Source organism: Ischnura elegans, chromosome 1 (assembly GCF_921293095.1).
Source record: "Ischnura elegans chromosome 1, ioIscEleg1.1, whole genome shotgun sequence".
NCBI lineage: Eukaryota > Metazoa > Arthropoda > Insecta > Odonata > Coenagrionidae > Ischnura > Ischnura elegans.
The window spans coordinates 49,308,180-49,334,118 of NC_060246.1; the positions used below are offsets into that span (position 1 = coordinate 49,308,180).

Below are 25,939 nucleotides of genomic sequence, written 5' to 3' on the forward strand. Positions count from 1 at the left end.
GTAGTTTAACTGACGAAGCAGATCCCAGACGGCACAGGTATTTTACGTATTTGGATATGAGGGCGGACCATCAAGGTACAAGAAATCGCGCTTAGGAAGTTACTGGAAAGGTTTTGTTTCTTTATTTCCTTTAATGACGAAAGGAAGATATAAAAATGATACAAGGGGACGAGCAAATTCATATGCATCGATAAAATTGTATCACATACGCCTTAATTTGCAAAATACTCGTGACTTGACATATGACACACTGGTATCCAGTTCGTATCTGGATACTTATACACCCTTCGTGCATGATTCGTATCCGGTCTGGGACTATTTTCTTTCGAGTGAATTTCTGGGAATATTTTCTTTCGATAAATAAGGCCCAACCGCAGGTGACTGCCGTTGGAGATCGCGTTGTTTACGTTACGTCTCACCACATTTCAGAGATGTTTGTGGTTAAGTTGGTGAAAATTACAGTTTCTGGGAAAAGTGCAGTTTCCTTTATTCTTTAATTTCATTCACTGGGCTTCAGAAACATGTTTGTGAGGTTTTTGTTGAAAATGCCTTTCGTGTGTCAAAGAAACTCCGGGACTGGACCCAAAGTTAAAGTTTTTAGCTTTCCAAAAGATCCCGAGTTGAAGAAAAAGTGCATATGGGCAATAAGAAGAGAAAAATTTCATCCCTACGAAAAACAGTAAGGTATGTACCCTTTCTCGCTGTAATTATTTGGATGTAATTTCTAGTTATAACTGACTTCGGGATGTTGATGAACGACTCCAGTACTGAAAGTGGTGATTAAAAATATTGTAGTAGAATTTCATTTGAAAATTCTTTCATTTTAGCTGTCTTTTTTTGTATTCTTTCGTTCGGTAAACGTGTGGTTAAAGAAGTTACTAGGAATAAGCTGCCAAGTTTATAGAATCTAATATTCTTGTCTAGCTTGCCCTTTGGTGTATTATACGTCGGCTTTCATTATTTCAAATTATCTTATGCTATAGTTTAAATTAAAAAAATACAGAGGCATACAATTATCCCCTGTATTTACTAGGCTGGCAATTTGATTTCTCATACAGAAATTCCAAAAATTGGAAATGACATGACCAAGTAATTTACATGCTATTTTCTTATTTATTAATTTTAGGTGTGTCAGCTTCACTTCACACCTTGTGATATTAGAAAATAACCTGTGGCATTGGACGAGAAGACAATTCGTATTGAATTGAAGGTGCTCAGAATGGAAGAGGGTGCCATTAGTTCAGTTACCAAACTATTATCTAGAAGACAGAGAGACATAGTCGTAGAAGTGACTTCTAGATCTATGGTGGATATGGGTTTGTTTTTTTTGTAAGTGGATGTTGCGACTGTGGACATTCATCGGAGAAACCAATGAAGATAGTTATTATGGCTTCCACCAGAGCTCTTTAAAATAATTTTTGTTCGAAAGAGAATAAGAGTATTTGTTCGCTACGTTAGATTTGGGTTAGAAGAGAAAAATACAGGTATTAACGTGATTGGCTTATGAAAATATATTATATCTTTATTGTATTTCTGTTTTTTTTTTCTTTCCTACCTTTAAAATTAATTGTGGTGATGACTTCATGCATAGTAAGTAAGATCTGAGTTGTGATTAAAGAGATATCATGTTTCTGTACAAATGTTTATGCTGGTGAATTGGCAGGACTTACAGATTTTTATTACGTTGATACATCTACTGAAATGACATAAAGACTTCACTCATCTTCAGTAATTTTTCAAATACCTTAGCGCCCGGTACGGGTACGTTTTAGTAGCTGCGGCTGAACTATACGTATATTTTTGCTCGCATGTTGATGAATTCGACCATAATAATAGCACATGTGTCAACGATCTTGTTTCATAGGCAATTATCATTGAAAAATTCTTATTTCGTCAGGCTCCAGGGAAAGCTTTTCAATGCTCGTGGGCTATGTAATGTCTAATTTAGTGTCAAAATAAATAAGAATTTACTCTTAATCGATAAAATTACTTGGGACCTTGTGTATCTTAAAGAATTTCCAATTCCCAACGTTCTTTGCTGGCATAATAGAGTCGCTACTGGCCTACGGGCGCTAATGTATTCCTGCGCGCTTCGTATCCTTTCGTACGCGCTTCGCAGCGGACATTGACATGCTTCGTACACGCTTCGTCGACAGGCCGTAAGCGACGGAGCGGCATAGTATACCCTTGGTCAATGGATACTATCTTGACACGAATTAGATACGGGGAGTGCTATGCCGTCTGGGAATGCTATTGTTTTGTAGACATAATTTGTTATTTGACTTACTGAAAATATGGTGGAACCGTTATTACCTACATGAATTTTTCTATTTACTAAAACATCAGTAACTTCCCATTCCAAGTCCCGACTCGATTTACATGTACATCATCGATTATTTTTAGACTCTTATGTGTTTCATTTCGTCCAGGATTTATCTCTTACTACAAATAAATGAAAAAAAACACAATTCAAATTCATCGTCATTTGTTCTAATCACTTCTAAAAAAGTCACGCAAACGCGTTTTGATCCACCTCAATGTGTGTGATGCCGTGGCAGTCAACTTGCGCAAAGCCTTTTCGCATGCAATTTCCCGGATAACATATAAGTGATGCAAAAATTTTATTTTTTTGCGAAAAATTACACGCACCAAGCCGCTTTTCGCTAATCTGTTTGGATCACTCATACCCCTGTGAGCAATTCCTTACATGTAGAAGCATTGAATTTTCGCTAACCACGAAAACACGAAGAATACGCGGTATTTACTAGGTTCCATGAAAATTTGTTTCGGCTCTTTCGCGCAGTTTTGCCATACGCTAAGAAAACCCATATTAGCTTGAATTTTCTTGAGGTGGATTCGTAAGTAATACAATCATTATCTTTAAGAATTTAAATATATTAAAACATCACTTTCGCGCTTCCACAATTGATGTTTTGCTGCGAGCCATATCTTTTCATCCATTGCGATGAAAATTTACAAAATTTGAAATGGTTCTCCATTTACGACAGACCACGGAAAAGTAATGATCATGTACTTCAGAACGAACTACCGCAAAAGCATTGCGGGAAAAATGCCCTTCGGGACGTCCCACTCTAGTATTATATCATCAAAATGACTGCAATGCTATTAAACACTTTTAATCCAGCAAAATCCGTATGTAATTGCGCACGGAACTCGGAAGTGCCATGTGTTGCTTAATACAATGAGGTAAAATATTACAAAAATCGAAAGAATAGCCATCAATCCCACGATATGAAACGATGATACTCTTGTGCCGAAAAGACTCACGCTAGCTGAAAATTCTAAGATTTTTTTGTTGACGCCATGCAATGCCTTCGAGTTGTGAACATCCCTTCCTCTCACAAGGCCGCAGGGATCCTGTGAAGAAGCACGGCTCCAACAGAAATCTGACGTGTGTACGAAGGCGCAATCAAAATTGCGTCTGTAAAGCGGTGAATTGCAAGAACATATGCGGGAATGCGTGGATGCGATAGGGCAAAAATTGCCCCTGCTCTAATTCTAAGCTCGCATATTCGTAAATTCAACACGTTTTCAGACCTAACCTAGGCAATGACGAGCTCCGTGTAAAACCATAGCCACATAGAGAGAACGGTGACACATATCACAAGTGACGGTTTTGGCTCTGACGTCAGCACGAGTAGTGCTGTGTTTTGCCGGCTGCTGTTGGAGACTACGTTGTTTACGTGTGAATTTACGTTACGTTTTACCACATTTCTGGGATTTTTGTGGTGTCTGTTGGTGATAATTGTAGTTTCTGAGGATAGTGAAGTTTCCTTTATTCTTGAATTTCATTCACTCGGCTTCAAAAACGTGTTTGAGAGGCATTTTTAACAAAAATGCCTTCCCACGAGTGTAGTGCCAGGATGCGAAGAAAACTCCCGGACTGGACCCTAAGTTCAAGTTTTTAGCTTTCCAAAAGATCCTGAGATTAAGACCAAGTGGAATTGGGCGATCAAGAGAGATAATTTCACCACCAAGAAAAACAGTAGGTATGTACCCTTTCTCGCTGTAATTATTTGCAGATAATTTCTAACCAGATGTGGCTTGGGGATGTTGATGAATGACTCCAGTACTGCAAGTGGGGATTTAAAGTATTGTGGCGGCAGTTCATTTGAAAATTCTTCTATTTTAGTTGTCATTTTTGTATTCTTTCGTTAAGTAAACGTGTGGTTGAAGGAGTTACGGGGAATTAGCAGCCGAGTTTACAGGATCGAATATTTTTTCTTAGCTTGCCCTTTGGTGTGTTAGTCGTCGGAGACTCAGTAAAAATGCTTATTTATGTATACGTTAGCAATTTAGATTTGAAAAGCTAGGGTATTTTCGATGAAGCTACCACAGTCATTATATTTTTGGCTTCGTGCCTTATATTACAGAGGAAAGCACATACATTTTTAGCAATTCTTGCTTTCAAATTAATATGATCTTGTGTATATGCATAAAGTGTTAATCATGAGAAATTCATTGAGTCTCGTCAGGAACTTATATAGGTTATTTGTGCGTCTAGACTGCCGTAAATGGAAATATGCGTTTTTCTCTTACAATCGTGTGTGGTGCGATGAACCGGAACTAAACGGCGCGGCGTCCGGCTTTCATCATTTCAAATTATCTTATGCTCTAGTTTAAAATAAAAAATATCATTGTGGTATATATTCATCTCCTATATTTACTAGCCTAGTCCTTAAATATATTTCTCATGCAAAATACAGAATGTGGAAATGAAATGACGAAGTAATTCACATGGTATTGTCTTATTTATTAATTTTAGGTGTGTGAGATTCACTTCACATCGAGTGATATCAGAAAAAAATCTGTGGCCTTGCACGAGAAGATGGGGAGGATTCATGTTGAATTAAAGTTGCCCAGATTGGAGGGAGGTGCCATTTCTTTACAGTTACCGAACTATCATCTAGAAGACAGAAAGACGTAGCGGTAGAAGTGACATATAAAACTATGGTGGATGTGGATTTGTTTTTTGTAAGTGGATGATGTAACAGTGGACATTCGACGGAGAAACTATTGAAGATAGTTATTATGGCTTTTGAAAATGCATAGTTGTTAATTAAATTTTGTTTAAAAGAGAAGGACAGTATTTGTTTCGCCTAACTAGATAAGGGTAAGAAGAAAACATTGCAGATATTATTGTGATTGACTAATGAAAATATAACATATCTGTATTTGATTTCTGTGGTTTTTTTCCCTGTAACTATAAAATTCCTTGTGGTAATGACTTCATGTACAGTAAGTAAGATCTGAAGTGTAATTTAAGAGATATCATGTTTTTCTATACAATTATTTATGCTGGTGATTTGGCAGGACTCTCAGATTATTTATTAAATGGAAACGTCTACAGGAGTGATATTAATGTAAGACTTTCGCTCATCCCAAATAATATTTCAAATACTTAAGCGCCAGGTACGGGTACGTTTTAGTAAGTGAGACGGGACTATACGTAATTTTTGCCTGCATTTTGATTAGTTCGAGCGTAATAATAGCAGTTGTGTCAACGGCATTATGTTTCACTGGCAATTATCATTAAAAAATCTTATTTCGTCAGGCTCTAGGGTAGGATTTTAAGCGTTTACGCCAAAACTTAACAACAAATATTTTATTTTCGGCGTAAATACTTCTTGCTTAACTTCCATAACATAAGATAACGTGACAGGTCAAGGAATCAGTTATAAAATATTTTCTGTTTTCTGGAGAACGGTGAGGTTATATAAAACTTGGATTATACGCAATATTAAGAATCGTTTCAATTTGAAAATATTATTATTTATGCGTGTAAGTATTTTCTCGGAACCCGCAGACTATTTTCTTATTGACTAAGTAAAATAAGCATCGATTATCTTTTCATTACGGTGTCTTAAACAGCGTCGCAGACAGCACCACGGCTACTTGCTCTGGCGGTAGCACTACAATGAGTGACGTCACACGCCAGCGATCGGGCCTTCTCCCTAGGTGGATATGGCAAAACGGCCTTAAAAGAGCGCACTACATCAGGTGTGACGCCTCCCTCGATAGGAAGTGCGCCACACCAGCCACCATCATAATGGAAAGCGCTGGTGAGGCGCGGAGGAACGGGTTCGATCCCCGACCGCCGTCCATCTGAGAGCCCTACGCCGGCTGAGGACACTTAATTCCTTCTTTTAGTTATATAATTTTCTCGACGTGAATTTTTATCACTAAGTTTTAAATAACTCTTTCGGCAGTTAATTTATTTTGCCCTGGACGCAAAGCCAATTCCTGAAACGTATAAGATTTATTACATGCTCAATTTCCATCAATTAAGATGCTATCACGCAAGATAATATGCAATGCAATTATTCCTTCGTTGTCAGAAGAAGCAATATAAAGGAATAATCCAGCCCCAACAGAATCCTGTAGTATTGAAAATGGAATCAGTCTGACTGCTACTTAATCACTCAAAAAGAACTGAAAGGATCGGAACAAATTTTCTGCAAACATATCTATCTCACATAGAGGCTGTACAACATGAGCGTTGGGAACCTGGAAGACTCTGAAACGGGATAAATCGGAAAAAAACCGAAGGAGTAATTGTCCCTGTGAGAGAAACACGTTAAATATACGTAAGTACAATGAAATTGCAGATGCGTATGTTCGTAGAATGATCTTGGGGCCTTACGGGGCCCAAAACATCTCTATCTAACGAGTGAAATATCCGCTCGTGGATTGATTAAAGCTATCTGTAGACGCAATGTACCTTTTATTTTTCATATTAAATTTAGAGCAAAATTTTCAAAACTCGATGGATTAAAAAAAAATGCAATCTCTCATTCATCCGCTTTACTTTCTTACACACGTTTTTTGAGATAGCATTTTAAATCCAAAATTGGTAATCATCATCATCATAAGTCAACAATCCTAAGATTGGTTTGACGCAGCTCTCCATTTCTCTCTCCTATCAGCAAACCTTTTTATAGCGACGTCAAGAGTATAAGAATTCGAAATGTGGTTCTACCGAAGAATGATGAAGATAAAACGGATTGACCGTGTAAGTAACGATGAAGTGCTAAGGAAAATTTTGGAAAAATGATATGCTTGCAAATACATTTTACATAATTCTAGCGCTTAAAATTTAGGTTTCATTAAAAGGTTACGTTAAAATTTAATAGAAGTAAAAACTAGACAATAGTTTTGAATATTATTTTCATTTCTCTGAGGCTTTTGGAAGGGATCTATCCCCCTCATCCCCCCTTAGTTACGCCACTGCTGCAAACTAACATTTTTGTCTTCTTTATGTTGATTTTCAGCTGATATCTGGCCATTGCTCTTTCCAATTTGTCAAAGTCTTCTTCAAATCCTTCTCTGACTCGGCTATGACTGCCATGTCGTCAGAAAATCGCAGCATACTAATTTTTTTCTCCGTGGATATTGACACCCGAAGCTTACTCATTGATTTCATTGATGGCTTTCTCTATGCAAACATTAAAAATTAAGGGGGAAAGTGCACACCCTAGTCTCACCCCTTCTCTTGTTCTTGCTTCTGCAAAGTTGGGTCCACATTTGATCAAAGCTACTTGGTTTTTATACAAACTATGAACAATTATACGATCATTGTAGAGCACTCCGATTTCTTTCAGAATTCTAAGCACTGAATTCCATTCCACGTTATCAAATGCCATCTCTAAATCGACAAATGCTATGAAATCTGTTTGTGCATCTCCATTCTCTTCTCTACAAGAAGCCTAAGAGCCAAAATTGCTTCTCTACTACACTTGATTTTCCTAAATCCGAATCTATCCTCATCCAGGAATTCTTCTGCTCTTCGTTCTATTTTCCTGTAAATGATTCTTATCAGAATCTTCGACGCAGGTGTCGTCAGGCTTATGGTCCTTAAGTCTTCGCACTTCTCTGCTCCCTTCTTTTTGTGTATGGGAATGATGACGTTCTTCTCGAAGTCACTAGAAAAATCTCCTGTTGAGTACATATCGCAGATAGTTTTACACAGTTAAGACCTTTTCTCCAGCATTTTTGATTAGATCTGCTGGAATGTCATCTATTCCTGGGGCGTTATTCTTCCGCAGGTGTCTTATTGGAGCGTCTAATTCCGATCTTAAGATGCTCTTGCCATCCTTTTCAACTTCACTTTCCTCTTCGATAAGTTTTTAGCTAAGTATGCTTCCGTTGTATATTTCCTCCAGGTATTTCTTCCATCTCTCGGTTTGTCTTCATTTTCAATTAGAATATTTCCATTCTTGTCCCTTAAGGTATTATATCTTGTGCTTCGTTCCTTGAAATGGTTCATCACTATTCTATAGGCCGCTTCCACTTTCCCTCCTGCGAGGTTATTTTGCACGTCCTTGTATATGTTCCTCATCCATGTTTCTCTGGCTTTCCTCGCTTTGCGGCAAATATCGTTCTTTGTTCTCTTGTAGCAAGCCTGTCCTTCTTCAGTATTTGCGTTCTTATGCTTTCTCCGTTCTTCAATGAGGTTAGAATTCTAGGACTTCATCCGTGATCCATGCGGCTTTTTCTTAACAAATTTTCTTCTCCCAAGAACTTCTCTAGCTGCCTCCTGAAGCCCACTTTTGATATTTGTCCAGTTTTTCTCCACTGATTTTTCAGTCTGATCTAATCCTATCTTACTCCCCACTACTCATTGAGAGGCCTGTTGATTTTTTGGATCCTTTAGTTTCTCCAATTGCCATGCGTTCTTCCCTGATTTCTTCTATTTCAGATGGCATTTCATCATTACTAGATTATCATCACTGTCGATATCTTCCCCCGGGTAGCTTTTCAGTCCTTTGTCTGGTTCCTAAACCTCTGCTTAACTAAAATATAGTCTAGTTGAAATCGTCTTTTGTCTCCTGGTATTTTCCATGTATATCTTCTTCGCATGTGATTCTTAAATATCGTGTTGGAAACCACTAATTTGTGTTCTGTGCAGAATTCCAGGAGCCTTTCTCCTCTTTCATTTCGATTTCCTAATCCATATTTTCCGGTTATTTTTCCATCCTGACCTTCGCCGACGACAGTGTTCCAATCACCTAAAATAATAAGGTTTTCTTCACCCCTTACCTGTTTGATTACTTCCCTGACATCATCGTAGACGTATTCAGCTTCTTCATCCTCGTAGTCTGTGGTAGGCATGTAAACCTGTACCACTACGGTATCTACCGTCTTAGTATCTAACTTTACCACAACTATCCTTTCACTGTACTGTAGGAAGCTTTTCACACGCATTCCGGCGCTCTTTCTGAGCATTATCCCAACCCCAGCACTACCGTTTAGAGATACAGTGTGTATAATCCTATAGCTTCCACTCGACAAGTCTCCATCCTCAGGCCACTTCATTTCGCTGATTCCTAGCACTTCGATTTCCACCTTGAGGTTTCCTAGCTTACCGCAAGTCCTAAGTGATCTCACGTTCCATGTACCTATCCTCATAACTTTATCACAATTGACCGATGTACCCTGTCGGGTAGTCCCCGCCCGGAGATCCGAATGGGGGACTAGTTTACCTCCGGAATTTTTTACCTGAGAGAATTCCATCACGTCAGATAATTTAAGTTGGAGTAGCTGCGACTCCACGGGATAATAATGTGGTGGTTTCCCCTTGCCTTCCACATCGCAGTACTGCAGCCGTTAAAGTAAATGTTATCACGCCTGAATTGAAATGAGTGTCGCTATACTGACCACCGTGGTCATGTCCAAAAATGTCAAAAGGTCCACAATGCCCATTTTAATCCTATTTTTCTAAATAATATCACAATCAGCCTCATGTAAGGTTCATCAGTCCTATGAGAGTTCTGGAAAATCAGAGAAATAAATGTTCTCTTATCTATCGATGTTTTAGATAAAATACGGGATAAGGATGTTATTGCTTTCGTTCTGCTTTTCTCTGGGTTGAGTCTAACAGTATTATTAGCTCTGTTGTGGGTAACCCATGCATTAATTTCCGTCGTCATCATTCGTGGATGACGGTGTGCCTAAGTGAATGTGTTTACCTTTGACTGCCATCTGTTGGTACGGCTCATATTGCACAAATTTGTATCAATTCGAAAGCAAAACAAAATTATTCGTCCATCAAATAAGCTCGCTTGACCAATAGGTGCAAGAAACAGAATATAGTAATGTCACTTATGATCATAAAATGGTAAAAGAGGTCAATTAAAAATATTGAGAATAGTATGAAACATTATAAGCTAGGCTCATCAAAATCAGGAACACCTTTTCAATACTGTGCTTTTTTTTATTTTGTCGCCTTCCAGGAAGATTTGTATCAAAGCTAGTACCTAATACATTGGTTTGCATATTTCCTTCCTTGTAATCTAGAGTCAGCTAACTTGGTCATATGGTCGCTTGCTTGCATTTAATTATTTGAGTTAAATTTCATTAATAAAAAATATTTTACTCATTATACTTGTTGCCAGAAAAATTATTTTTTACCCCAGTATACTTGAATCGCTAAGTATAATAAACATATTTACCTTACATGGGCCGTCATTCAAACCATACGCAAACAATGTGTTATAAGTGAGCTGGTTACTTTTTTGCCCCAATTTACTCGCGTCGCTCACTTCATTATACATATTGACCTTATTGGGCCGTCATTTAAACCATATGCTATGAATACGTAAGAACTATGTTGGTTACTTATGTAGCCTCTGAAAATTAATCATCTCTTCTATAATTTTGAATATCTATAGGCATGCTGTTCAGCACATACATATATGCTGAACAGCTACATTGTTAGCAACTTAAACTAGTCCAGAACCTTAGATATGAAGACTGGCTCTTGAAGAAATGTATAAATGCGTTTCGTTGGATTTTTATAAATCGTATCAAGATAAATTTCGCATTATTTTATCCTGAGTGCATATTTTACTACGCTCTCAAATAATGCCTAATTAAGCGTCAAAAATCAATGTAAACTTCCAAAATTCACGACAGTCAAAACGGGCGTTAAATATATTGACGACATTTTTTATTTACTCTCACAATTATCTAATGCGGCAGTGTGTTGCAATTTTCATATTGGAGATTTTTTTCCATGGAAATTTCTGTAGTACCGTTTTCTGTTGGAAATATGTAGGATTGCGCGCTTCCTCGCTTATGATTTCAGCTCACGACATTTCGAATTGGTCTTGGCGACGATGGCCAAAACGCAGCAACATCCTCATTGGCACCAATTTGCAGGCACGCATGGTCTCTCTAAATGGACATCACGAGTTCACACACGCGAGGGGCCCGTGAAAGACGGAGAGGGGATGAGGATGGAGAGAAGATAGGATGGCAGAGGTTTAGGGTTATCACGAAGGAAGAGCAGAAAGAGGCTGGTTACGAAAACAAACGGATGCAATGGGTTGTTTGTGCGGTTAATGCCTCATACACGTGCAAGGCTTTCAGTTACACACCGTACCTAAAAGCCCATTTTGAGTAATATTTACAGCAAATTGATAATGCTGGTCTTATTGGCACTTTACATTGAGTTATGCCATATTTACAGGTCATCCCACTCTTTCTTAGACCTAGTAATCTAGCGAGCGTGCAATACAAAGATGAATATATTCCGTGGGATTCCGAATTTATATAAATGCGCAAATGCAATCCTTACGAACAGTTACTTTTTTAGCTGAAGTGGCAGTAGATTTCAATGGATTTTTAATTGATGTAGAATTGCATTTATTTTGTTGGATATCCTCATCGTGAGTTCTTCCCAGGAAAGATTCATGGTTAATATCAGCCCCAAATTTTTCACACTGTTACAGAACAGTATGCTTACTTCCTCGACCATTATCATTGGCAGTTCTGTGAAATTTAAATTCGATACTATCTGCCTGTTGCCAATGATAATGGATTTAGTTTTTAAGGAGTTTAACACGAGGAAATTAAGCTTAGACCAAGATGTGATAGCAGACAGCCCCCATTAACCTTATTGATGGTATAGCAATAATTTGTCATGACAAATTCCATGAGGGTCGTGGTTTCAATTTCAGGTACACTATTCGAACGAGAAGCAACGTTACCATCCATTTTTCTGATAACTGAAATATACGAGGTAAAACGTTTGAATTTCATCATTCCGATGACGCATTATTAATATCCCAAGTAATAATCGTGGCACAATAGCAATAGGAAAACTTGCCCAAGAATGACAGAAAAAAATAAAGTGACGATGAGCGGCTAAATACTCCCTCAAAACAAATTTTACATCATGCGCTCAGCGTATTTCCCAACTCCCTACGGTTGTTTAGGTTAGGCCTCGGCAACGCTCGGGTATCTTCGCGCAGTGGTCGGCTATGAGAATTTTTTCTCGATTTTCAAGTCAATTGTTTTATTTATTTTGATGATGAATGGGGAAACTTTAGGTATTTTTACGAGATAACGTATCCATTTCACTTATTCAAAATAGTTTTTAATGCAATCGATGACCCATGCAAGTTCCCCATTCAACTATTTGGGCAGCACATTAGAGGAAAACGGACACAGTAGCATGGACATCAGAAAGCGAAATGCACTAGCAAAGGAGGCGTTCATGAACAGGAAGGAGCTTCTGAGACGATCGTTACGTAAGAGTTTAAAGAAAAGGTTAGTGAAGAGTTTGACCTGGAATGTAGCTCTCTACGGTGCGGAAACGAGGACACTGAGGAAAGAAGACGAGAGAAGATTGGAGGCATTTGCGATGTGGGTATGGAGAAGAATGGAGAAGGTGAAATGAAAAGAGAGGAAAAGACGACGAAGTGCTAGATATGGTTGGCAAGGAGAGGCAGCTTTTAGATCAGATACGGAGGAGACAGAACGTGTGGATGGGAGGAGTACTTAGCGGGGAGGGGATGTTGAAAATGGTGTTAGAGGGTAGAATGTTAAAAAAAAACGAGGGAGGGGAAGGAAGAGAATGGGATTTTTAGATGGATTGAAAGGGAGTAGGCCTTACAGTGAATTGAAGAAGGCAATGCTGGAAGGAAAGGGAGGCTCCCAGATCACTTCTTTAGTACTCCATGTAAAACTACCTTAATCGGTAGAATCTTCTATATTATTTCTACTGTATAGATACCTTTTTCTCAACTTATACGCAACCAAACTCTACAAGTGAGGTACCAAAATGCACAGAATTTATCAGAGAACATGCGACGGCATATCTTACTTCCTAAATATTGCTATTGTTTCCTAAAATTGGTTTTTAAATTAAAAAAAAACAAAAACCGGTAAATGTTCCTGACATTAACGGCACACAAACTAATACATTTGTTCATTTGCAACAATTCCTCGCATTCTTTAAATAACTTTTATCAAAATGCGGCTGATTCCACATTCAAGTCTCCTGTTGATACGTAAGTATGAGTCATCATGTGCGTTTAACAGAGGATAGTGTAATTACTTCCAATGTTGTGTTTAAAGAGGTCCTCAGACCTCAATTTGTACATGAACATTCCAATTAAACTTGTACATAAGACCCTGCCTTATTTTCTACATTATAAAATTAGAAACGCGCATATCCCTCTCTGGACCTGCATTGAAAAGAGCGGGGAAAGCCCGCTGGTAGCGGGCGCAGCACTCTCGTACTATAATAATAATAATACATCTTTTTATCCTATTCTGAGTCCACGCACGCTCTTCCACTTCCTCCTGTATTCCATTTCTATTATCATTTCCTCCGTTATCCACGGCTTTTTTAATCCTTTTAACGTCAACGTAACCAATTGATTCCTCAGCCGCTTTGACTATTCCACCCTTCCTCTTCAGACGTATTTTCAATCTCCCGGATAATATTTTCCAATAGTTTTTCATATTCCCATTAAGAGCTTCTACATTCCATTTTTTCGCCTTTATAACTTCCGTTATTCTTTTGAATTTCACATATAATTTTGTAAGCACTAGAATCCGCATCCGCTGCAGGGAAGCTGCGCGAGCTTTTCATGTTTTTCCTATACCTCGTCCACGATATCCACTAGTCTTACCACGATGGAGTCTATCTGATATCTACCCAGAATTTTCCATGTGTACCTTTGCCCTGTATGATGATTGAACCACGTGTTTACGGTGAATAACTTGTTTCTCCCGCAAAATTCTGCTGCTTTATCTCCGCATTCCTAATCCAAATTCTCCTATTTCGTTTCCATCCCTCCCATCTCCCACTGAGGCGTTCCAGCTCCCTATCACTACTAGATTTCTCTTACCCGGGTTTTCTCTAATTATTTCCTCAAGCTATTCACACACCGCATCTATTTCTTCCTCCCTATGATAGCTAGTGGGATTGTTAACTTGAACCACCATAAGGTTGGTGGGCTGCACCTCAATTCCTACAACAAGAATTCTATCGGTTTTCCCGGCGTATGATGATGCTGAAGTTGTTTCGGGTTTCCCACCGGGTGAGGTCCCTGCCAGCCCTGATGACGATGGACGACACGGCCATAGAAACGTCGGCAGAGATGGAAAACCTCACCCGGTGGGAAACCCGAAACAACTTCAACAACAAGAATTCTATCGCTTAATTGACCCATACCTACCACACGTTTACCCATCATCCCATTTAATACTAAAGCTACCCCTTGTTGACTTCCTTCCCAACTACGAATATCCCAATACCCATCACTACAGTAGTCCCCACCAATCTTCCACATCACTTCACATAATCCTATATATATCTTCCCTTTATCCATTTCCCTTAAGATGTTTTCTCACCTTCCCGTCCTCATCATTTCCCTCACATATCACATTCCTAAATTATTTGCTAGCTTCTTCTTCTCCATCTTCTTGGTCTTCTTTTCTTCTTTCTTCATTATTGCTCCTGTTGATGATGATAAGTTTCTGAATGGAATTCGTAATTTTGACGACACTTAGCACCTTACCGACCTCACTGCCATGAGCCACACCCGCCCTTTGCGGACGAGTCCCGTTCGATGACTTTCCGAGGCTCATTTGGTTGCACTCTATGTTTTCAGGGAAGAGAGAGTCGGTAGGGTTTCCCACTTCCTTTCTAACAGTGTCTTTTAACAGAGTAGTTTTTAAAAGAGTAATTTAGAATTAATCTCGCCAATGCAGCACTAGGGGTCATAGGGACGCGCAAGCCTTTCCACCGCGACAAGGTTGTAGCCCAAGGGAAAGGCAGTGCAGGATGTTGGCCAAAAAATATGGGACGTATTTTGTTTCATATCTTGAACAGATACTTTAAAACCCTAAAATAAATCGCAAAAAAAGATCACTAGGCATAAATTAAAGCCCTTTTACCTTTTTACCGCTATGCCACACAAAATGCAGTGTGTGATGCAGTGTGTGTGAACACACACTGCATTTTGTGTGGCATAGCGGTATTCAATTGAACTCAAGAAGTACAGAATGTGTTGACGGAAGTTGGGAGATACGGCATTAAAAAAAGAATCACTATGAATCCACGATTGAGTAGTGAAAATAATGCGTCGGAAACTCATATGGCAATAAGAATAGGAAGGAAAATACCTTCGAACCCGGTTTTCCGATTATCTTAGGCAACGGGGAAGAGAACGGGTGAAAAACCCGCCGAGTTCCAGGCTTCTATAGCGTGGAAAAGAAAGTTTCCGAAGTTTGGCAAAATGTTAAAAATTATTTTCACCACTTATTTAATAGTACGAGAAGACGAAAAAAACATACTTACTAGAGCCAATTAGTAGCTCAACTTAATTATTCTAAGTAGCGTAATTAAACGCACTTCTTGTGTTTGCTATCAAATATATACGTCATTTATAATGGTATTAAAACAGGGTTCGTTCTTATTCACACATTCTGTAGCAATCGAGAACTTAGAAAAAATAATCTTCGAAGACATGATTTTGTACGATTAAAAAATTATCAAAACATCCTATCACCCAATAACAATACGTGTGCCTGAACCTTCCACTATCCAAGGGCATAAAAATTAATTAGCATTGCATTAAAAATTTCCGCGCACATGGAAGGAATAAAAGCGGCGAGACAAACAAAGATCGTAAAAGACAAAGATCGTATAGAGGCAAACGCACTAAGGCCACCAATTCGTGAGTTCCTTTCCAAGCATCCCGATCCCCCAACTCCGATCCCTCGAGAGTTTTAGCGGGTCGCGGAAAACACCGCAACTCAGGCCAATAGCGTCAACCGAAGGGAAGGGACGTGGGGGGACGATGAGGACTGAACGTGATACAGGATGCTCAACTGAAAGCAGCAGAGGAAGAATGGATACGGCATGAGTAATGGTAAGAGAGACGATTACTCGGATTGGAACATGGAGTTTTAGACCCATCCCGGACAGACACGTCCACGGCTTGCAACAAAATTAATGAAATTTCGAATAAACAGGCTCAATAAATTATGATAAGAAAGCCACACAAAATGAAGATGACAGGTTAGGGGTCTCCATTGCGTTGCAGCAATTACAATGTAGATAACATATTTTAAAAATTCGAAATTCAGCTACGATAGTGATTCAGCAAATGTTATATCAATTATCTATCCGGAAATCTCTTTCCCTTATAATCACAAATTCCACCAATATATTCTCACCTACTGGCAGTGAGAGGAAATGAAGAGAATACTTTTGAGTTCAACTGAAGGCTGCATTACACAGTGACGTCATGGCAAAATTAGCAGAGCTGGAACAAACTTTTTTTAGAAGTGAAATATTACTGTTTTTTTTTATAAGTCTTATTTACATTTTATTACAATTTTTTTTGTCATGGTTACGAATATATTTATCACAAATATTGAGGCAACAAAATTGATTAAAGTGTTATTTGAACATTATGTCTTTTGTTAACCAGTGCCAGTACGGCATTCTGGCACCATGACACTGATGGCATTACATCAAATTCAAACATCTCTAGATCCCTTTTAAAAGTCTCTTCATTGTTTTACTCAGGACGGTGGCGGATATATATGGGGAAGCACACGGACCCCCTTTGCGGGGCCACCCACATTGCCGAACATTGCAGAATCACAATTGTAATTTTTTATATCATAAGACCCTTCTATTGTATATATATTGTACTCGTATACTGTAGGTCTTGTATACGTATATAATCAGTTAAAATTAACTTTCTCGAGATTTTGCATATAACTTGAATATTTTTTAAATTTCTGTTCAATCAGAAATTTTAGCAGGATTAGGAAGTAATTGGTAGTAATTAGGGATGTGCCAGTAGTACTTTTTGATCTCGAGTCTAGTTGAAAACTACTCACAAGTATCGAGTCGAGTTCGGGCAATTGTGAACCAGGCAATACAGCAATGCATGTTCCAACATATTCTCATTTTTCCTAGCCCTATATGATCCTATCCCTACATTTTCTATTAAGAATTCTTAACTTGATGTAAAAAGGAAAAATTATGAGGGACCTTGATGTAAATTGTGTCAGAACCAGGAGAGGAATGAAAATTAATGAGTCGTAAACAGTTCCATTAGCACAATTTATAAGAATTCACCTGTAATAACATGTCATCAATTTAATTAATACATATATGTATCCAAACTGCTCAGAAGAGCCTTCAGTAAAGGTATGTGCCTTATTGTAATAAAGATTATGTACCTAAATAAATAATGTGATATTCATCCTTTCAAATTCTCATGCAGAAAAACCAATTGTCCTACATGCTCAAGCTGCTGGTTTTGACGTCTCCATGTTATTGAATTACTATCTGCTGAAAATTGTGTTTTGAAATACACTTGTGTGGCTGTACAAGTACATTCTTGCCAAAGGTGTAAAATTTAGGAACCTTGGGAATTTTTATTAAAAGTTACATCAAGGAATTTTATGGATCTTCGATCTTCATGGAATAAGGGACGAAGTAAAGGAACTATAAAACTTAGCTTTAGCTTTAGTATTTTTTCAATATTAATTCATTTAATCAACCAGAGTACCACTTTTTTCGTAATGCCAAGAAGAAAGCTGAATGCTATAAAGGAATAAATGAATATTAACATCAGAGGTACACAGCACTCAAAAATGCTAAAAGATGGCATTCAATTTTGACGTGAAACACCAGGAAAACCGGCATTGTTCATATTATTGCATGAGTTTCATGATGGTGCCTCCTGTAAGCAGATTTCTGAACATACTGGCCTCAACAGCTCTGTAACTGAAACTACTTGACTCGACATTTGTAATACATGAAACACTCGAGTCGAGTAGTTGAGTAGTCAAGTCGAGTACCAACTACTCGACTCAAATTTTCGAGTACTCGCACATCCCTAGTAGCATAATTACACTTATTAGGGATAGTATAATTAAGTACTTTGATGCTCAGTTCCACCAGTTCTTGAGGTTGGACCAAAACTGATGCCAAAAACAACAGGTACCAGGAAGAATGATACATGTACTATGCAGCAACAAAACAGCCATCAGAGTCAAAGGTTCTAGTCCTGTCTTGTCAGAAGAATGTCAATGATGAAGCACTACCAGGTAGATTCATTTGATTCTTGCTTACAATTTAAGAGAATATTCTTGCAGCAATGTCACAATAGACAATGGCGACAAAGACGCTGCATCCCACCATAGTGCATGTCACTTCAGCAGTGATACAAAGCCTCTTGTCAGAGCTCTGACTTCTTTTAACTTTTGCGCTTCCTGCCTTATATTTTTCGTCTGTCTGAGGTTTCCAGCAATGGCTTTTCCTGCCAGGTAAGCTATGATCATTCTTACTTAAATTCTATTATCAGATTTAAACAACATTCATTAGTGGAGCCTATAGTTAGGACTCAAACTTAAACTTGATCCAACTATAACCATATTTGTGCCATGGATAATATTAACTTAAAGGTAACAGAGAACGTGAAGAGCTTGGGAGTTACGATAAATTCTAAACTATTGTGGGGAACACATATAAGGGATATTTGTGGCAGAACCCTAAAATGGTTAGGATTTGTCAAGTGTATTGCGGGAAGATTTTTGGATGAGAAAGTAAAAGAAAGATGCTATTTTGCACTTGCCCACCCACACGTTGAACTTGCGGCAAGCATTTGGGATTCGGTGCAGAAAGACAATCAGTGAACTGAATAAAATAAAAAGGAAAACTGTGCGATTTGTCAAAAACTGCGACTGGCCTACAGACAGCATTACCCAGATACTAAGCAAATGAGGCTGATAGCCGCTAGAGACTTGGAGGCAGTGAGCTAAGCTTGGACTGCTTGAGCAATTGAGAATAGATACCTTATAAAGTGACACGGAGAGCATCATATTAGGGCCCCACTATATTTCCAGGTCCGACAGAAGCGATAAATTAAGAGAGATATTTTTCTGAACGGCTAGATTTGAGAATTTGCTTTTTTATGTAAATGGCTGGTATACTAAGACCCCCTTCAACAGACCTTTTTAGGTGGCTTGCGAGGTAGTATGTAGATGCAGATGAAAGTGTGGATCTTGGGGTGGGCTGGAATGTGCTGGTGTTAGCGTCAGCAGAAGCCAGGCAGACAATGGGCACGGACAGGAGACGTGTGTAAGAGGCTGCAGTTGAGTTTGGTGCATTGAATAACCAATGCTATAGAGAATATGGCTGTGATTCTCTCGCCAATTCATCACCCCATTTCCTTGATGTATCTTTGACAAAACCGTTGATTGTCTATTGATTTACAGTAACATATATAAATCAGTGGGACTTTAAATCTCATTATCAATTGCATTCAATAGCTTGATTCAGAGTATAGAGATTGGCTTTTTTGACATTGATTTAAGAACAAATTTATTGATTCGATCCCCATTATAATCGGCATCTCCAAAATAGATAAAAACCAAGTGAAAGCTTTGAGATGATAGACAACTCAGATTCATAGATAACTTGGGTTGTTGTGTTGACCCAAATCAGTGAACAAGGAAATCTGGGTTTATGCCTCCAACCAAAAATATAAAATATCCCAAATAGATATCGAACACAGAATTTTACTATTTAAACAAATAAAATATTAAGCCTCACATATCAAGAATATACAGTAAGAGTTTTGACAAGAGCATATTTAAGCATAATATTGAACTATCAAATTATTAATTAATATTAAAATATTCCAGTATCAATGAAAAAAGTTTAAGCAATGAATATTATATGCACTATGCATTAAGTGCCAATATTTGAATTATGAATGTTCAGATTTACAAATAAATGCAAGTTTTGCAATATCCCCTGGATATTAATATATTGTGTAAACAATAAATACTTTCCGTTCAACATATTGAACATACACAGACTAAGCCATTACAATACTAAATAGAAAAATAAAATTGATGTATCCCCATCATAACTCAGCCATCTCCAAAATAGATAAAAACCAAGTGAAAATCCAAGAAAAAATTTATGTACCTCTTTGTCACTTAAACAGAAAGAGAAAAATAGTTTAAGGAGTGCACTGAGATACAATCAGAGTAGGGCCCAGGTTAATGCCCAAGTTAATAGGAAAAATACTTTAAAAAGGAATTTACCGTGCCAATACCACAATAACATGGAATGTTTAGAAATTATTTTGGGATAAACCCCTCCAACAGTGCTTGAATTGAAAACTGAATGCTGATGGCAACATTTTGAAATAACAATACTGTAGTGATCCGGAAATAGAAGGTTTCCATTTCCCAAAATATGCTTAGATGTGTATTTGTGTGATGTCTGAGAATAGTCAAACTATTTCAAACTATGCCTCGGGAATTTGTACCTTTCACTTTCAAGAATGGCTAACCTTCCTTCTTCCATTCCTCTTAACTGGGAATAATAATCATTTTAATCATTTGTTGCTCTACTAATCATTCCGATATATTTATTAATCAGTTTTGAGAATATTAAAGTAAAGGTTTACTATTGGGATGGTCTAAGGAAGCCATCACTTTGTATGCGACATTGAGGAACTTCGGTACCTTGATTTCGTTGAGCCTTTTACTCTGCAAATGAATCATGAGAAGCTTTAGGAGCGGTATTGGATAAAATCATGCCATAAACAAGTATGTATTCACTTGATCCAGCCAGCAACTAGACAAGGCGGGATGAACTACAGCACCACATAAAAGGGAATTCCTCTTGCTAGAGTACAGAATAAAGCATTTCAATGCTTATGTAACGTTGTGGCTTTAATGTGATTGTGGATCATTGGCAATTAAAATTGATATTTTTGCGGAAGGATCAATCTTCACGCCTGAGGTGCTGGTCCCTTCCATTGAGCATGTACGATTTTCTATTCCTACATGTCTGGATAAACACTAGAATACAGATGCTCTGTTTGTAACCTAATGGGTGTCATTAAAACTATATTTGAATATTTGGAGAATACAAGCAGGAAAATAATCCCAAGAGGAAAAATGTTATAAAGAGAATAAGAAAGGGAAAATAGATAATTTTTATGCTTATCAATTCGGTATCTAGTTGAGAGATTTAACCAAGGGACAGGAAAAAGTGATGGCTGTTAAATAAAAGGGTTCATTTGTGTGTGTTGGTCACATTGGTCATTGAACCCTCCGCAACATATCTATAGGCAAGCCACCTTGGGGAACTCACAAAGACTTTGATAACATCAAATGCAATTTGGACTGATGTGGCACCAATGAAAAATGTGAAGATGATATTGTTGAAACCATAATATTCAGGCAACAAGGTGAGGCTGAAGGTAAGGATAGTGATGGAGATAAAATCGCACCTCAGCATAGCCAAGTGATATCTCAGGATGCAAGAAGGTTCATTGTGGGGTTACAACTCTTTCATACAAGAGGGCAACGAAGGTAGCCCAATGTCGTCCTTGGGTACCTGTGCCGACTTTGTTCAAGCGACGAGATGACCAGAATGCAGCAGAGTAAATTGGACAAGGAGATACAATTTGAAAAGTACTCGCATATATTTATACGTAAATGAAGTATTTAGGAATCACATTTTCTTAACTAATTAATCGTGAATTTTTCTTTCATCCAGCATTACCAAAGCATCAATAAATAAAGTATTACCGCTGATTTATTAAGAAAATTAATATTTTAACAAACGTTTTTTGCATTCTAAACATTATTCAGTATTCTTTCTATCATTTGTTTGTTTATGCCCATACAGGGATAGTTAGCCCAATTGGAGCAAAGTGCACCTGTCCCAATGAGCCCCAATTAACCGGAATCTACTGTTTACGATTATTAAATCAATATTAAATCCTTTAAAAATAAGGCTCATAAATCATTATTTTTCAAATATGGAGCAGTCTAGCATTAAAAGAGTTGTGAGAAATGCCACACTAGCCAAATAAAAAAATTGGAAGTATATGAGGAACTATAACTAAGCCTAATTACTTTTCATAAGCACATAATCATCTCCGTTCACAAATCGGGATATCATAGCCCATTTGATTCATTAGAAAGATCATACAATACTTTCGTTCAAACATAAAGATTTCTCACAAGTAAACAAAACGAAATCCGACCCCTTAAATTACCTCACCTCTCACCTTAGAACACCTGACACTTCAATTGTAGCCATAGGAATAATTATGTTATTCGATAAAGTTGGAAAATCCGCATACCCTGAGTATCCCTGCCAATAACGCGGTGGATACAATAATACAAAGAACATTACCAATAGATATATGAAAATGCAACAATACACTATTACGAGGGGCATAAGAAAATTAATTATTACGCACCTATTTTTTCCTGGAAAATCCCTCGAATAACGCCGTCTGTCAGCATGTGTGCTTCAAACCATCCTCTAGAAAACCCATGACGAATTCAGAACGCCATTCTTCCAAGGCTACACTTTCCCTCCTCACAAATTGAAAAAGGACTATGACAAATGATAAACGAAATTAAATTCCACGCTTACCAACTTCTTGAGAAACACAACACAACTTCCAAATAATGGAACTCCTTGCCTCTACTGTCATTGCTTTGCGTCAGGTTATGTAAGAACTTGGGTAAATCATGGCGATGGCTGCGCTATCAATTTCATACCAAAAAAATACGTGACAAGTGGTATTCATAACGCTTCTTTAGGAAATTCAATTAAGAAAGCAGGAGTTAGGCATTACCATCAATGAAAAACTCATTTTATCTTCCGACCACTTGGTACTTTGTTTTTATGATAGAAAAAAGCCAGTGATGTGAATCTGGCGGAGGTCGGTATTAACTTCGGAAAACTTTAACATCTACAATATATATGGGTTGAGGATTATTCGTCGTACCTGGTAGAATCCATCCAGTATGTCAAGGCAGCCAACGTTGATAACATAAGTATAAAAGTGTGATTTGTGATGTTGTGGGATCATGTCTAACCGTAATGGACTTCGTTTGAAACATTTGTGATACAGAATTTTTAATGCCTTATTTTGGCTACACCCATGATGATTCCGTAACCCTAGAGGCATTTTTCCATGTGAACCGAGAGATATTATCAACGGCGAAAGCTCTCGTATGCTTGTGCACAACCGTAACAGGTAGCAATCGTCAAACTTAAGTTGTAAGTTTGTGTACCAATGGATTCAGGGATGAATTCGGGAACCCAGAGCCTCCTCGGGGAGGGCATATTACGAGACCTATTGATGAGTGATAGAGGACCTGACAGGGTCCCAGATGTTCCTTTGACGGTAGACAAAGAAAGTTCTTTTAATCTGTCATTGAATTGTACCTCCGACTATGTTGACACCTTTCAAATTGACATTAATAGCATCAAAAGTGTTCCCAAAGAAAATCAGGTAGGCTATATCTTTTCATACCTTCTTAGTATCACCTAACATGACAATATGACTTACATGTATGCATCCTTATTATTCCATCCACAGGCGTCAGAATTGCAAGAACTTGGAGTTTCTGTGTATGATCAAGAGACATTGGAGAAGGGAATCATACAACAGCTTGATGATGCCATTGAGAGGGAAAAGTTGGAAAAAGTGAAAAAAAAGTATGACCTTCAAATTAAATCAGTGCAAGAGGACATTACGTAAGTTATAAATAAGTTTTAACCAAAGAAAGACGTTTTTAGTGATCTTCACGGTGCAAATCTGTATTATATGAATGAATTTTCATTGTGATAATGTATTGTGTATTTTAGATCGTGTATATGTTTTCTCGCTTGTCCAATGCGTGTAATCACGCCCTTGCATCAATAAAATGTATAATTATTATTTAATCGGTCACTCAGTTTACACTGCCATGTTTCCCGAAAGAAATTTATAGAATCATGTGTGGTGTGAGTGAAGAATAACAATTTTCACAAATTGAGTATTAAAGCACACAAGTGTGAAGGTTCCAACCTAAAGATAACATGAGGGAATGTGTGGCAATAATAACCACGTACATACAAATTTACGAACATCTTCAAAATTATTTATGCTACTTAGACGAAACAATGGTCATCTATTATTTCCTGGAGTGACAGAGTATAACATAAATTTTGTACGTATTCAGCATGTTGGTTTCATCCTTTATGATACTGTCACCCTGCGTTTCTTCGTTGAAACATAAGTAAATACAGTAAGTGCGCATGACTTAATTGCGGCATGTTGGCCTATTACATTGGACAAAAAAATTATTCAATTGAAGAGCATCTTAAGCAAAATAACCATTTAACATTATTTTGAAAGTGCAATAATCTGCGTAGGGAATATCATTATCCTTGTGTGAGATTTCAGGTTTTCCTGGCAGATGTTATGGATTTTCCACAAGGTTTTACACTGGGTTGAAATCTCCATAGTTATCAACATTTTATTTGGTTACTTATCTAATGTCCTCAGGGCTGAGGAAGATGTTGTGTTGAAGATTGTCCAGTATTATATGCCTTCTGCCCGAAGTCTTGCTGAAGCTTATGAACAGAAGGTACCCGAACATCCAATGACTGTGGAAACAGGCCTATGGACTACCACCCTTCTCGGATGTCCTGATCTACATGAAGAATAATGTTGGCAGCTGATGTCTGTGGGCCTGTTGTAAGCCTGCGCACACATAGGTACCTTATTGGAAGGAGCCACCATCACACTTATCATTAGTACTGTGTCCTGTGAAAGTCATTCCAATGGTCCAAGGCAATGTCAGGCATGCTAAGTCTCCCAGAAGAACTGAAACATCTCTAGAAGACTATCCTCAAGAACTGCGTTGAACACAATGACCCTTCACTGGACCTTAAACCAACGAAAGTATAACAAAGCAGAAGACATCCAGCAAAGGATAAAGGCCTATCTGGCAAGCCTATCCACCTTCCCTGTGAAGATAGTGAGGTCATTGGCCTCAGTGGCACAGTGAGGGGGGGGGGGTTTGGGGGATAAAACCCCCCCCCAGAGCTCAGAGTAATTTTTAAGTTTAATCCATTTTACTTAATGGATTAGTATTACTTATAGAATAGTGTTAGGATTAATCAAATATCTTTAACAATGCGGTAAAACTAGTCATTTTGAACCATTAATCTTAAAACTTTCTGGAGGAGGGCCCCCGCAACTCCCACTTACCCTGGTGGGTATGCAATGCCCCAACACCCGTAAGTATTAGTTGCGCCAAAAACCCCCCCCCCCCCCCAGCCTTGGTTCCTAGCTGCGCCCCTGATTGGCCTGACATGATGTCCACGTGGTCCACATGCCCCCGAATAAACTATGAAACTACCTGGCTCACATGAAACTCCAGGTTAGAATAAGCTTCCAGAAGTTAACCACATTTCTTATGAATGTGGTAAAGTCTACATTGGCTAGATTTGATGGACAATAGGGTAGTTTCCTTCATCAAAGAAAACGAAATGCATTGATTGCGATTCCTTACCCACCATTAGTGTATTCATTATATACAAATTATTTGGTTTTAGAAATCCCAGTTTAGACGAATAGTAACGGCATTTGAAAAAGGCCAGATTGGCACCCACGCGTTTCCAATCCACGTGACGTCACCGGGACCTAGTTTCTATGCGAGTAGATAGGAGTTTTACATTATCTGAGATTACTAATGCATGCATGAGGCACAGAGCTCAGGGAAACATCTCTTAATAATCACACATTAAAAATACCTAAGTTCGGAAAGTTTCCTTCGT

General features: G+C 38.1%; 2 protein-coding genes across 2 annotated transcripts in view; one reads left to right on the top strand and one right to left on the bottom strand.

Annotated features, from left to right (window-relative positions):
- The window catches only part of LOC124159619 (G protein-activated inward rectifier potassium channel 3-like), an 84,958-nt gene extending 62,255 nt beyond the window's left edge, over window positions 1–22,703 (bottom strand). Inside the window, exon 1 of the mRNA XM_046535563.1 lies at window positions 22,578–22,703. The gene's annotated coding sequence lies outside the window, so the exon portion shown is untranslated. The remainder of the gene's footprint in view (window positions 1–22,577) is intronic.
- A 94-nt stretch (window positions 22,704–22,797) lies between these two features.
- LOC124159611 (DNA excision repair protein ERCC-6-like) overlaps window positions 22,798–25,939 on the top strand; it is a 66,702-nt gene continuing 63,560 nt past the window's right edge. Inside the window, exons 1-2 of the mRNA XM_046535535.1 lie at window positions 22,798–23,624; window positions 23,712–23,869. Of these exons, the coding sequence (XP_046391491.1) occupies window positions 23,406–23,624; window positions 23,712–23,869 (377 nt within the window). The 5' untranslated portion in view covers window positions 22,798–23,405. The remainder of the gene's footprint in view (window positions 23,625–23,711; window positions 23,870–25,939) is intronic.